Source organism: Somniosus microcephalus, chromosome 9 (assembly GCF_052327205.1).
Source record: "Somniosus microcephalus isolate GS21.2 chromosome 9, FLI_Smic_1.0, whole genome shotgun sequence".
In the NCBI taxonomy this organism is placed as follows: Eukaryota; Metazoa; Chordata; class Chondrichthyes; order Squaliformes; family Somniosidae; genus Somniosus; species Somniosus microcephalus.
The window spans coordinates 38,454,107-38,469,606 of record NC_140995.1 but is presented as its reverse complement, the minus strand read 5'-3'; the positions used below and the strand labels follow the sequence as shown (position 1 = coordinate 38,469,606).

Below are 15,500 nucleotides of genomic sequence, written 5' to 3'. Positions count from 1 at the left end.
AGGAAAATCTCCCATGAAGAGTACAAGACAACAGCAACTTGCATTTATACTGCACATTTAACGTAGTAAAACGCCCCAATGCGCTTCACAGGAGCGTTATCAGACAAAATTTGACACCGGCCACATGAGATGTTCGGACAGGACCAAAAGCTTGGACGATCAAGTGGTAGGTTTTAAGGAGTGTCTTAAAGGAGGAGAGAGAGATGGAGAGGTTTAGGGAGAGAATTCCAGAGCTTGGGGCCTAGGCAGCTGAAGGTGCAGCTGCCAATGCTGGAGCGATGAAAATCGGGGATGCCCAAGAGATTGAAATTGGACGTTAACTATTGACATGTATTTGTAAAAATCCAAGCAGTCTGTTTTAAATCACTTGTGGAGTTGTTTTGATTGGATGATATTTCGACGAGAATTGAAACTTGCAGCTGTGTGGGCTTCACTGCTAAGTAATAGTGAGTGGGGACAATAATATGGCATGGGACTTACCAATGTTTGCCTCTTAATAGATGATGTCGTGCTGAGATACGAGAATCTATCCAATTCGGCCAATGACCACAATGAGAGGCTGCGGATGACACTCACGCGGTCCCTGAGCGTTCAGGATGGTTTGGACGAAATGTTTGATTGGATGGCAAGTGTTGAGAAGAGCCTAGAGGATGAAGAGGAGACGCCTTTGAATTCTGCTGCCATTCAAGAGGCCTTCAGTAAAAACGCAGTGAGTAGACCCGTCTTAAAAATGAAATATGGTACCCACTTGCAAAAATGATTCATCAGCCACGAGACATTTAACAGTGTTCATCTTTTGACTCTAATCACTGGAGAATGTTTCATTGTTGCTCGGTGTGTACATGTGATATGCTCGAATAATTTTATGGCAGAAATTTAAATTGAAAATAAAAAGTTCCAAACATTCATTAATCATAAATAAACGAGAACAAAAATGATTAGGGTGGTTTTCCCAGGACAAGTACTGAACCTTTCCACTTGACAAAACTCTTGAGTAGAGAATCATGGTAATATTTAAGACTTACTTTAAATTGCAGGGATCAAAATTAAAACTTCAAATTATGAATATCAGTCTGCATTTTCTTCCTCTCGCCTCTCCTAAAGGCCTTAGCTCCATTATTTGATGAGTGTCAGCAGGCTATCCTACTGTGGAAGACTTCACAGCGGAGCCCAGTCCTGCCTTGGCCTGGCACACCCACACATCCATATCCTGCAGTGGGTGCCTTAAAGCAATCGGGAGTGGAAACCCTGGCTGACTTTTGTTTTTTCTTCCATGACCCAGTGGTACTGCAGTCTGTTGTACCCCCACTCACACTGCCTTGGCCCCCAGCTTTGATCAAATAACCCCACACAGACTAGGAGTTAAACCGGGAATGCCCTCATGGTCTGTCAGAGTGGAGGATTTGCCTTGCACCTCCAGGATGACTGAATTAAAAAAAAATTACTTTCAATTTTATGTTTTTTAAATGAAGAGACAGTCTTGCTTTGAAGCTTATGTATAATTTTGTTCATTTAGAATTTAGCACCAAACTAAAATGCTGTAAATTATTAAACTGTTGGACATGAAATATGAAACTCCTGTCTTAAAGAATATTTTTGATTCAGGTGTTGATGTTGGCAGCTGACTTTGTTATGGTCATTTCTTATGAGAAATCATGGTGCATATTAGACCTGAAAGTTATGGCATAAGTCCTCGATTTATTCCTTTTACAAAGGTGTGCTTGGTTATCTTTACAACCTGTTCGCACTCTTTGAGGGATCAAGCTGGTAACCAATAGCTTGTGTCTGAAAATAATGTTGGTTGCCCTGTTCATCAAGAGAATGCTCCACATCATCCAATTAGATCATGGCTGATCTGGATCTTAACTCCATCTTATCCGCCTTGGTTCCGTAACCCTTAATACCCTTTCCTAGCAAAAATCTATCAATCTTAGTTTTGAAATTTTCAATTGACCCCCAGACGCAACAGCATTTTTGGGGGAAGAGAGTTCCAGATTTCCCCTATCCTTTGTGTGAAGAAATGTAGTGGAATACTACATTAATATGGAAACTCTTTTGGAAATTCCTAATAAACCCCAAAGGAGTAAACTTCACAGAGAAAGCTCAGACGAATGGGGTCCTTCTTGAGATCGGTGATATTAGCCGTGCGAAATGAATCATCATGTAGACCAAATCTTTTATTTCCCCAATCGTTCCTTTCAATGGAATTTTGTTTTCCATGATGATCCTGTACTTGTTATGTGAAGCACATATGGTATAACCACCTCTATTTATACAATGATGGTCAGGTTCTCTGTGGCTGGAACAGCATTGTGTTGCCGACTGTGCTTACTGCTTAATGGACTAATGAAAGCCAATTGTAAACACACATTATGATTTATAGTGCTTGGAATAACCGCTTAGTCGTATAACTAAACACTGGTTCACATTTTCTTCAGGCACTAGAACAGAACATTGCCAGTCGCCAAAGCAGTATCAGTGCGATTAAAGAGAAGGCCAACAAGTTCATTGCAACAGCAGATCCGTCCACTGCCTCTGCGTTACAAGCCAAAGTGGACGAACTCGCCAAACGATTTGCTTCAGCCAGTGGCCGACGCAAAGAAAGAGCAGTCAGACTGGAAACACTCGGAGCCAAAGTAGAGCTTTTTGAGAAGACTTTCCAAAAAATCGAGCAGTTTGTAACCAAAAAATCGCAGTCTCTCTCTGAAATTGATGGACCAGGAAAAGATGTCACTGAACTCTCGCAGCACATGCAGGTAGACGAGTGTTCATTTGTACATGCATGGAGAGAGGGGGCTGTCATTTTATACAGCTGAGGAATTGCCACTACAATAATAGTCCGACAATGTCTTGTCATATGTAAAACCATGGAGTCCCATTCAAGAGCACATTTCATTTGTATAAAGATAACCAAACTTCCGTGTGTGAGGCTATTGGTCAGGTGACAGAACGAAGAAACTGATATATGTTCCACGAAGATCTTCCTTTTAATGAAGTCTTCCTTTTTACAAAAATAACTTCGTCTTTTTACTCAAAAAATGTAGTTTAAAAAAAATTCATCAGCTGTTTAAAATTGGTAAAAATGGTAAAATCATCACCTGTGGTTTTCCTCGCCTCATGTCTGGGTCTGTTGTAGACTAATTGATAGAGATTGATTGCTATTATTAGTCAACAACTCCATTATTGTTGTATCAGGCGACTACCAGGATGGTAGAAGGGGAGCTCGGTCTTTATTTGTCTAGTAGTTCCTATGTTCCTACGTGATAGAAAGCCAAACTTGGCATCTTGTCAATTGATGATTTGTGTATGCTCTTGATGTGATGTGAATCAGCAGTATCTGATGTAATCTGAACTAGAGGTGGGGCACCATCAGACAGGATACCTTTGGGGGTTAGTTCCCATTTGGTGCTGGGTGCCATGTATCACTTCAGAGCTCCAGTAACAATCTACTTCTATATTGTTTAATTAAGACAAATAATAGAATGCTTAAAAAGGGCAGCTCAACCTTAGGATCTGTATTAAAGATTGAAGAATAAAGTTGTCATTTTTGAAAGGTGTTTTGTTTTGTTTTGAGTGAATTGAAAGGGTTACTCAACCTGACAGTGCAGGAGAGTTGGATTAATATAAAAAGTTGATGCTGAATTATCAAGTTTATAACGCTGTCTCATGATGATTTAAGCTCCCACAGTCAGCCTCAGTAATCCCTTCAAAACAGATGATTTCAGCGCTTGCTGTTCATGACAAAAAAAAAATCGGCAGAAAGGGATGGAGAATAAAAAAATCCCGAAGAATGTTAATGTGAATCTGAATTTTTTTCTGAACTAATTTATTTTAGTAAAGTCCACACATTGAGGCTTTTGCTCTAATACAGTAAACCCGTGGCTGTTGGGGAGGTTTTCTTGGTGGGTTTGCTCCTGGCCTTTGAGCTGGTGTATGACTGGAGTGTAAAAGAAATTCTCTTGGCAGATGAGTGAGCTCCTTCTCGTCACTTGTCGGTTTACAGATTAGATCAAATGTCCTAGTCACAGGAGCAATCATTCGACATCAACAATTTACTGGGGTTTATTTTCTTGATTGTGGTCTCCAAAATACCTGACCCCTTTCTTTCCTGCTCCCCCCCCTTCACAACTAAAATTTCTTGCTTTATTTGTTCCATCCATGAATTCATCTTCTATAACTCCAGCAACTGACCAACTTCTAGATCTACTTCCCTTTCTCCCACCCCCCTAGAGTAGGGTTGCCAACTCTGGTCGGAGATTTCATCATGTGACCTCCCAACTTCTTCTGCACCAGCCAATCCCCGCCCGCCCCCCCGGATCTCCAATAAATAAGTGTTCCAACAAAATGAAAAGAGAAACACTTTTTTTACTGCCCCTATGGCTTTTCTCCTGGGTTGCTCGCAGAGGTGCCCTGGAGATTAATTTGTAATTCCTGGAGACAGCAGGACAATCCTGGAGGGTTGGCACCCCTACCCCAGTGTGAGAAATCACTGAAATTGATTTTCTTGAAAGGTTTCTCCGCACATCATGTGGGTGAGAACTTGCACAGTCCTTTCCTTGACCCTCTGGTGGCCACATGCCATCTCTTCTTTGTTTCACTTACATCACTCACTTCCATCACTCAATCGGAAATACACTGATCTGGCAAGTGAAGAAAAATAAAATGACCTAAACAGTATTGTTACTTTTTGGCTTGTAATCAGCATGGCTTGTTTGCTGTTACTACTTGGCCAAGTTCATGCCAAGTCTTGGCTTCAAGCATTGTGTAAACTACAATCAAGCTTTCCCTTTCAGTGGCTGTCTGTCTGTTTATAGAATTTTACACCATAAAAGCAGGCCATTCGGCTCATTGTGCCTGTGTCGGCTCTTTGAAAGAGCTATCCAGTTAGTCCCACTCCCCTGCTCTTCCCCATAACACTGCAAAGTTACTATTGCATCTGCTTCCACCGCCCTTTCAGGCAGATCATCATAATTCGCTGCGTAACAAAAAAACTTTTCATCTCACCTCTGGCTCTTTTGCCAATTACCTGAAATCTGTGTCCTCTGGTTACTGACCCTTCTGCCGCTGGCAACAGTTTCTGCTTATTTATTCTATGAAAACCGTTCATGATCTTCAACACCTCTATCAAATCTCCACTTAACCTTCTTTACTCTAAGGAGAGCAATCCCAGCTTCTCCAGTCTCTCCACATAACTGAAGTCCTTCATCCCAGGTACCATTCGAGTAAATCTCCTCTACACCCTCTCCAAGGCCTTGACATCCTGCCCAGAAATGGACAGAATACTCCAGCTGAGGCCCAACCAGTGATTTATAAAGGTTGAGCAAAAATACCGTGTTGTGCCTCCCAGTTCATCTCTAAGTAGTGGTTTGTATAAACGATGCCCAACATTAGCGGAACAGTCCAGATTAATATCCTAGAATTGGAACACTGAGAATGGCTCCAGTGTTCAAGACACTGGGTTCCTCCTTGACTGCAAACTGTCCTCCAATTCCATACCAGAGGGTTCCAGTAGCATTTGTAACTCACTGCCATACAGCTCAAAGACTTCCCTTTGGATCCATTTTTGAAAATACAGCGGGAAACACAGCACCTGGGGGGATCGGGTTCCAATCTTGAGCTAGCTTCCGAGGTGCTCATCAGCTAATGGCACAGCAAAGGTTACAAACTCTCTTGTATATCGAGTAATGAGAGTTTAAACCCAACTTTCACTGATGCTTCAATCTGTGTCCTTTAAATCCCAACAGTCTTCCTCATTTTTCCCCCCAAAATGAGTGGATTAAATACTGGGAAGTGACCTCCTTTTAGCAACACAGTGTTCACTAGTGATTGAACCATACGACTGATTGATTGAAGCATATGACTAATTGATTGAACCAGAGTGATTGAGCCATACTTGTGGTTAATTGATTGAACCATGCGGGCGATTGATTGAGCCACACTGGTGATTGAGCCACACCGGTGATTGAGCCAGCCATATAATTTGGGAAGGATTTCCCCCTCTGCTGGTGTTCTAATTGATAAACAGAAAGGGAAGAAATTGATAGAACCGGTAAGGAGAGAAATTTAGGGGAAGGAGTAAAATAACTTGATTACTCGGGTCCATAACAAAGGAAGTGAACTCCAGTTCCAGACCTACAATTCCCTTAAACAATGCTTTGTAGTTATAAATAACAACAGAAAATGCTGGAAGAACTCAGCAGGCCAGGCAACATCTGTGGAGAGAAATAGAGTCAATGTTTCAGGTCGAAACCCTTTGTGTAGTTATACTTTGCTTAAAATTGTGGGGATAGCCAAAGATGTAAATTGAATGGATAAGCAGCCATATAATGGGACCTTGAAGCATAGAGAGACCCAGCTGGTTCATGACATCTTCGGAGTCTGGTTTCCCGAAACTGGAGCGGATCCGTCATTATGGTCAGCAAGAAAAGGACAGCTCCGCTTGTTGCTGTTCTTCTCTAGAACAACAGAAAGAGCGAGCTTGCATTGCTAATGCAAGAACCATACTAATGATTGAGTGAGCCAGCCATGCCTGTTGGGAAGGATTAGCCCACTGCTTTGTTCTAATTGGAAAATATCTAATGCACCTTTCATAACCTCAGGATGTCTCAAAGCAATTTACAGCCAATGGAGTGATTTTGAAGTGTAGTCACTGTTGTAATGTCGGGAAACATGACAGCCTCAAATAGCAATGTGAGAATGACCAGTTTTTAAAAAATAATGTTAGTTGAGGGATAAATGTTCGCCGGGGAGAACTCCTACTGTCATACTGCACCATTTGGCACATTGAGCTCTCAGTCACTGGAGGGTGATGTGGAGGGTGGGCGTTTATTGGAATTTGGGAAGTGTATTCTCCATTTCAAACAAGTCGTCTACAACAACAACAACAACTTGCATTTATATAGCACCTTTAACGTAGTAAAACATTCCAAGGCGCTTCACAGGAGCGTTATCAGACAGAATTTGACACCGAGCCACATAGAGTCATTAGGTCAGGTGACCAAAAGCTTGGTGAAAGAGGTAAGTTTTAAGTAGCGTCTTAAAAGAGGAGAGAGCCGGAGAGGCGAAGAAGTTTAGGGAGGGAATTCCAGAGCTTAGGGCCGAGGCAACTGAAGGCACGGCCGCCAGTGGTGGGGCAAGGGAAATCGGGTATCAGATTCTGTGCTAACTGCTGCAGTGGAGTTTGCTGGCTTAGGATTTGTATCCATGGAAATGATTTTCTACATATCCACTTCAGCAAGTCATGTATCTTTTGATGTGTGCCAGGTAGTTGATAGAAGCTTTAGTCCGAGTTAATACACTTGCTGCCATCTCCTAGTATTTTGTACAGAACAGGTTGATGGCAAACATATTTATTGGTGAGGCTGCACAATCTTGCACTGGTTCATTCAGAGACTGTCTATATTTACCAGCTTTAATTAAATGCATTTTTAAAAATCCCAATATATTCGTAGTGCTCTGTAGGATATCCGAATAACTAGATCAGTGTAACCAGGTTTCACAACAGGAATAATTGCGATTCTGACCACTTCATTGTATTCCCCTCCACCCACTTACTTCTGCATTCCCCTCTGGGAATAGCTCTCTCCCAAGCTGATTACAAATTAACTTTCAAACTCCCAGCTGCCTAGCCTTTGGTCCTCTATTTGCCATTATACCTCTGCAGAAGTCAATTTGTCTAACAACGCTCTCACCTCTGCTAGCAAAACTTTTACTATCTTGGACCTCTGTAACACTGCCTGCCTCTGTCATTACCTCAGCCCATTTGCTGCTGAATCCCTAATGTCTGCCTTTGTTACCTCCATACTCATCTATATCAATCTTCTCCTGTCGGCCTTCCATTCTCCACCCTCCTTGAACTTCAGCTCATCCGAAACTCTTTGCTCATATCCTACCTGGCCCATCATCCTTGTCCTCGCTGACCTACATTGGCTCCTGGTCTCCCAGTGCCTCAGAGTTAAAATTCTCATCCTTGTGTTTAAAGCCTTTCAGGGCTTCAGGCTACTCTATATCTTTATAACCTCCTCCAGTCCCACAACCCTCCCTGAACTCCCTGTACCTCTGACTCTGGCCTCTTCTGCATTCCCTGAGTCTTTTTGCCCAACTTTGGCAGTGGTGCCTTCAGCTGTCTAGGCCCCATGCTGTGGAGTTTCCTCCCGTAACTCATTCACCTCTCCTCCTTTTAGACTCCCCTCTTGGGCCAAGCTATTGGGCGGCTCTCCTAAGTTATCCTCCATTGGCTCAGCGTCCGTTTTGTTTGATTGCACCGCTGTGAGGCGCTTTGAGTCATTTTTCAACATCAAAGGTGCTATTTTAAAAAAAAGGAAGTTCATTTTCTTTCTAAATGAATGTTTTTCCCCATTTATATAGAATACAGTCTCCACCACTTACACAGTCCACGATTATACCAGACAGCCACTTATATCGGGCAAATAACACTAGCCATTTGCCAGTACCATAGGAGTTAATTACAAAGGCACCACTTACTTCGCCTGTACTTACCCATTTAAAAAGCTCGGCTGATTTCAGGCAAAGTCGGGGCTTCGAGCAGTTCCAATCAGCTGCTCCGCATCTTGTTCAAGTGCAGTTACCTTAGTGATGAGATTCTGGATGCAACTGGATAACAATTAGGAGAGGCAGTTGCGAAGTGAGATTTAAAAAAAATATGTTGGTTACCTACTTTTTTGGTTTTACCGCCCACCGATTCTAGCAGGCAAATCACGTCAACACCAAGACACCCGCTGTACGTGGTGCGGACTGTTTTGTGATTGGGCGGAGCTGTGCTGTTTATCTGACGCGCGTATTGCTGCAAGTATTGGTTGTAATCGTGGCTCTGTTTGCTGCAGGAAATGAATGCTGAGCTATTGGATCAGAGGGAAGATCTGAACTCATTAAACCAGTTGGCTGAGGAGCTGGGGGGGTGCACCACAGCTGAAGAACGGACGCAAATCCTCAACAAAGTCAATACTCTGTCGAAGACTTTTCAAGGACTGGAAGAGGCTACCAAGAAAAAGTGAGCGGCTAATATTTAATTTTTGCAGTTGAATATTTTTCCCATTGCCGTGGTGTTTATTTTTTAAAGATAATTTTCTTCAACAACGAGTCAGCAATTTCCAACATTATTTTGTTTTCACATATATTCTGTTGGGTGTGTCTGATTAAACAGTGGAGCTACAGAAATCCACGAGCATTACTTGGCAAGTTCTACATAAAATCTCAATGTTTATCAGCGTTCATAACCAGTCCTTTTTAAATAAACAATGGAAAAGGCTGAAGTCTGTCTGTCTCTCTCTCTCTCTCGCGCTCTGCCCCCCTCGCGCTCTTGCCCCCTCGCGCTCTTGCCCCCCTCGCGCTCTTGCCCCCCTCGCGCTCTTGCCCCCCTCGCGCTCTTGCCCCCCTCGCGCTCTTGCCCCCCTCGCGCGCTCTGCCCCCCTCGCGCGCTCTGCCCCCCTCGCTCGCTCGTTCCGCCTCCCTCTCGCTCGCTCGCCCCTCTCCCCTCTGTCGCTCACCCCGCCCCGCCCCCCCCCACCCCATGCACTCGCTGTGCACTCTCTCTCTCTCACTGCAGCGGTGTTATTTGTGACTCACTTCCTGCACCAACTCCATATCTGTGCCTGTGTCTCACCCGGCTACCGACCATAGAACATATATATCAGAAACGCTGCCTACGGAGGGCACGGTCCATCATCAAAGACCCTACCCACCCCAGCCACAGTCTGTTCGCCCTCCTACCATCTGGAAGACGCTACAGATGCATTCGCACCCGTACGACCAGATTTAGGAACAGCTTCTTTCCCAGGGCTGTCATCCTACTGAACTCCACAAATAAACACTAAAGCCTGCACATCTGCCGATGCACTTTATTATGGTCATATTTATGCTAATATATATGTACAAATGTATGTTGAAATGTTTAAGTGTCCTAATCCAAATTGTACACTCTCGGGAGCCGCAAGCCTACATTTCGTTGTACTGCACTTGTGCACTAACAATGACAATAAAAGTTGATTTGATTTTGATTTGATTTGATTTGCTTTTCTTTTTTTTCCTTTCTTGCTCTTTTTCTCTCACTCATTATCTCTTTCTCTCTTTACTCCCAGTGTCACGTTTTCTCATTTACTCAGATTCCCATATTCTTCCTCCTCTTCCCCCCTCTGGTGTGTGTGCGCCCCCCCCATAATTTTTCTTTATTGCTTTCTTTTTTGTCTTTGGCTCCACCCTCCCCCTAATCCTAACAACTTGTTGAATACACTGTGAAATTTTTTTTGTTCCCCGTGTTAAATATTCAGGTGAACGTTTCGGGACTGCTGAATATTTTATACTTTGGGTCAGAATTTCCTCAGTCCAACTTGCGCAGAAATTTAGGCCGGTTTCTACGTCAATCTTGCCAACGGCAACTTTTGCCAAAACTTTTTGAGACCCTCATTAGCAGGTGGCAGAACGTACAAAACCGGCATAAAACACGCAGGAATGAGCGGATCCAGTCGGGCCTGAGGAAAGTGCGGAACATACGCCATGTTCTTCTTAATTATGAGGTTTGAACCCATCAAACACTCATTTAACTGATGGATTGGAGCAGTTTGCAGTTTTTCAGGCCTTGCCAACGGTCTGCCTCCTGATTCGGTAGTTTTGGCCAACTCACATCCCCTATAGCTAAATGAGAAGGATTAAGAAAAGCTAACCTCATTTTTTTCCCCCATAAAGGTTCGGTGTGATTAATTAGTGGAAAACTGTATGACTACTGCATTCCAATTCTAGTGTATCAGAAACCACATGATACAGTGGTCTTGGACATTACTCCTGAGATTCCCGCTGATGGGTTGCGGGAAAGTTCCTTCCTACATTCTTACACTTGGCAAATGAGTTTTTAGCTGAAGCTTTTACAATATTCTGAAATATAACACTGAGGGTAACACTATTATATGTTGGAGAATGGGCCTTTTTATGCTAGAACAATTTGATTTCTCATGGTGCTATTCCTCATCGCTCCACTCTTTTTTTTCTCTCCTCTCTCCACTTTGTCTTCACATCCCTCCCCTCCATGCACTTTTTCTCATCTTCAGTTTTTCTTTCCCTTTTTCTCTAAGTCACAATGTCCCCTGTCTTCCAATTGTTTTCTAATCGCTTTCTCTTGACATCTCTGTCTGATTTCTTAACTATCTTTTTCTCCGCATCGCTATATCTTTTCTCCTCTATTTTTCCCATCTTGTCCCTATGCCTCTCAGACGTTGCTTCTCTCAATATAGGCCTTTGTCGATCAGCCTCTCACATATACGATAGCAAAATACTGCAGATGTTGGAAATCCGAAATAACAACAGAAAATGCTGGAAAAACTCAGCAGGTCAGGCAACATCCGTGGAGAGAAATTTGAGTTCGACCCGAAACGTCAACTCAAATTTCTCTCCACGGATGTTGCCTGACCTGCTGAGTTTTTCCAGCATTTTCTATTGTTAGCCTCTCTCATATGTTGCTTCTCTCGCTAGGTCTTTGTCTATCTGTCTTTTCTTCTCGCATCTCATGGAACCCTGGAGCAAACTCGGGACCTTCTAAGAGCTGTAGAAATGATCTTGTGTCTACCATGGACTGGGGCGTCTGTCCGTTCTACTTCCACTGCATTCCAGTTCATGGGTTGACCCCAATGTCCTTCCTTCCCATAAAATTGCTATGACACGTTCCCCTTCATTTGTGCCAAAACTCCGCTCAGTCTAGTTACAAGCCTCGCTCCACTGAAGATGTGGGCATCCCCACTGTCTCCAGCTCCTGACCGCACTACTCGCATCCTGCAGTACTGCTCCCTTCTGGTTCAGCAGAGAATGTGTGATGAGGGAATGCAGTATTGCTATTGCTCCCAGGCCACAGTGGATGAGCTGAGGGCAGTGATGGACAGTGACGATGTCCATTGGAGTGGAGCAGAGGTCTAACTGAGAAAATTGGCTAACTTTCATGGCAGTTGTATGGCGAAAAATCTTTTGTTAGAATGTCGTTGATTAAACCAATCAGAAATGATGTTACATGTAGAGGTCAAGCATCTGTTTAGTCCCTGGTTAAATGGCTCTGGGATTTGATTGGTTCAAAGAACACTGCAACCCTCCATTCCTATAGACCAAATATAGGTGGGAAATGCACTGGTCCCAAAAGCTGTGACATATTCAACTTTCTATCCCCGCTCACTCATTTTCCCTCTATTTTTGATTTGCAGAGAGGAAGAATTATTCTGTTGCCAACGTCAGACGGATCAATTTAAAACCTTGCTGATGATGTTTAGAAAGTGGGTGGACGGGATGAACGCAAGGATTCCAATTATAGAGCCAAGCCTAACAACAGAAACTCTTCAGGGACACTTGTCCACTGTTCAGGTGAGGAATCTCGGCTGCTAAATACTTTGTACTTTAAGAATTAGCAATAACTTTATCAGTAAAGGAGTTTAACCAATATTCTGTAAAGATAACCATACTTATCCCTGGATTCTTCAAATATTGTCTCTCTGGTAAGCCGCCAGTTACTTAATGATTCTGTGCCCGTTTGTATCAATACGGGAAGGAAAATTATTATTTGAAGTGCATGTGTCCTAGGCTACACTTATACTGCAATATTATAGTGAAGTACAGCTCCGGATTTGGCTCCAGCCGGCGTTTTGGATTGGAATGGTGTGAATACCCTTGGAAAAGGCAGCCTCTCAATGCTTTGGCTTCATACTGCATGGAGTATAACTTGCTATGAACTCGGTTTAAAAACCAACAACAACTTGAATTTATATAGCGTCTTTTAACATAGTAAAACACCCCAAGGCGCTTCACAGGAGCAATATCAAACAAAATTTGACACCGAGCCACATAGAGACAGGTGGCCAAAAGCTTGGTCAAAGAGGTAGGTTTTAAGGAGCGCCTTAAAGGAGGAGAGATGGAGAGGCGGAGAGGTTTAGGGAGGGAATTCTAGAGCTTGGGGCCGAGGCAGCTGAAGGCACGACCGCCAGTGGTGGAGTGATGGAGATCGGGAATGCACAAGAGGCCCGTGGCAAAAAATCCTGCTCTGGCAGTCCATTGGAAACTTGCCTAGATCTCGTGTGGATGCTTTCACCAGTGCTTTCAAAAATGTAATGGTGGGATTGAGGGAGTTTCTGTGCACCCAGCACTCTTTCTAAGATGGGAAAATTGCCACCTGGGATCAGGCGGTGTAGATGAGGTACAGCCTGGCTGAATTTGATACTTGGTCTCAGATCAGTAGCTGTGGTGCAAACGCAGCCCTGGTGTTCATTGTTGGCCCATAAAAAAGGTTCTGCTGGTTTTAGAAGTGAGATGGCGAATGTGAAGTAGAATAGACAACATGTATATAAAGCATTCATATGGAATCAATCATGTATCACACCAAACATGATCCAAAACTCGGCTACCCGTGTCCTAACTCGCACTAAGTCCCGTTCACCCATCACTCCTGTGCTCACTGATCTACATTGTCTCCCCAGTAAGCAACGCCTCGATTTAAAAATTCTCATCCTTGTTTTCAAATCCCTCCATGGCCTTGCCCCCTCCTCATCACTGTAATTTCCTCCAGCCTCACAACCCCCTGAGATATCTGCGCTCCGCTAATTCTGGCCTCTTGAGCATCCCTGATTTTAATCGTTCTCCATTGGTGGCCATGCCTTCAGCTGCCGAGGCCCTAAGCTCTGGAATTCCCTCGCTGAACTTCTCTACCCCTCTTTTCTCCTTTTCTTAGGCAGTCCCTTGGAACCGAGGATGACTTGCTTCCACATTAAAAATGAGTTCTCAGGTGACTCTGTCACAGGTGGGGCAGACAGTGGTTGAAGGGGCGGGCGGAGTGCTTGGGTTGACTTGCGCTTGGCTTCCGCTTGCTCCTGGCAAAGAGACTCGAGGTGTTCGGTGCCTTCCCAGATGCTTCTCCTCCACTTTGTGCAGTCTTGGGCCAGGGGTTCCCAGGTGTCGGTGGGGATGTTGCACTTTTTCAAGGAGGCTTTGAGGGTGTCCTTGAAGCGTTTTCTCTGCCCACCTGGGGCTCTCTTGCCGTGTCAGAGCTCCGTATAGAGCGCTTGTTTTGGGAGTCTCGTATCGGGCATGCGGACAATGTGACCTGTCCATCGGAGCTGATCAAGCATGGTCAAAGCTTCGATGCTGGGGATGTTGGCCTGAGCGAGAACACTGATGTTGGTGCACCTATCCTGCCAATGGATTTGCAGGATCTTGCAGAGGCAGCGTTGGTGCTTTGAGGTGCCTGCTGTACATGGTCCATATCTCTGAGGCATACAGGAGGGCGGGTATCGCTACTGCTCTGTAGACCATGAGCTTGGTGCCGGTTTTGAGGCCCTCGTCTTCAAACACTCTCTTCCTCAGGTGACCGAAGGCTGCACTGGCACACTGAAGGCGGTGTTGGACTTCGTCATCGACGTCTGCCCTTGTTGATAGTAGGCTCCCGAGGTATGGAAAGTGGTCCACGTTGTCCAAGGCCTTGTCGTGGATTTTGATAACTGGGGGGCAGTACTGTGTGGCGGGGGCAGGTTGGTAGAGGACATTTTGTCTTACAGATGTTTAGTGTAAGGCCCATGCGCTCGTACGCTTCGGTGAAGGTGTTGACGATGGTTTGGAGTTCGACCTCCGAGTGAACGCAGACGCAAGCATCGTCTGCATACTGTAATTTGACGACAGAGGATGGGACGACCTTGGATCTAGACTTGAAGCAACGGAGGTTGAACAGTTTCCCTTTAGTTCTGTAAATTAGTTCCACTCCAGCGGGGAGCTTACTGAGGGTGAGATGGAGCATTGCAGCAAGGAAGATCGACAAGAGCGTTGGTGCGATGACACAGCCTTACTTGACCCCAGTCCGCACGTGAATTGGGTCTGTGGTGGAACCATTGGTCGGGGTCACTGCTTGCATGTCGTCGTGAAGCAGGCGGAGGATGGTGACAAACTTTTGAGGGCAGCCAAATTTGAGGAGGACACTCCATAATCCCTCATGGTTGACAGTGTTGAAGGCCTTTGTGAGGTCAAAGAAGGCCATGTACTGTTGGTGCTGTTCCCTGCATTTCTCTTGTAATTGACGCGCGGTGAAGATCATGTCCATTGTGCCCCTTAGTGGGCGGAATCCGCATTGCAACGCTGGGAGGAGCTCTTCAGCCACTGGGAGAAGGCGATTGAGGAGGATTCTTGCGATGACTGTCCCTGTGGCAGACAGCAGAGAGACTCCTCTGTAATTACCGCAATCAGACTTGTCACCTTTCTTGAAGATGGTCACAATTATGGCGTCTCTGAGATCCCCTGGCATGCTCTCCTCCTTCCAGATAAGAGAAATGATTTCATGAATTTGCACCAGTAGTGCTTCTCCGCCATGCTTTAGTGCCTCGGCAGGGATTTTATCTGCTCCTGAGACCTTGTTGTTCTTCAGTTGTTGGATGGCCTTTTCAACCTCATGCTGGGCTGGGGTTGTGCTGAGGTGATGGCAGGTAGCATGCGGCGGGATGGAGTTGAGGACACTCGCGTCGAAGACAGACGCT

The 15,500-nt window shown here is 44.6% G+C and overlaps 1 protein-coding gene across 1 annotated transcript in view; it reads left to right on the top strand.

The window, feature by feature from the left end:
- Positions 1–15,500, top strand: part of dst (dystonin) — a 337,440-nt gene that overhangs the window by 146,304 nt on the left and 175,636 nt on the right. The window contains exons 43-46 of the mRNA XM_085998161.1: positions 501–709; positions 2,439–2,756; positions 8,844–9,010; positions 12,198–12,354. Of these exons, the coding sequence (XP_085854287.1) occupies positions 501–709; positions 2,439–2,756; positions 8,844–9,010; positions 12,198–12,354 (851 nt within the window). The remainder of the gene's footprint in view (positions 1–500; positions 710–2,438; positions 2,757–8,843; positions 9,011–12,197; positions 12,355–15,500) is intronic.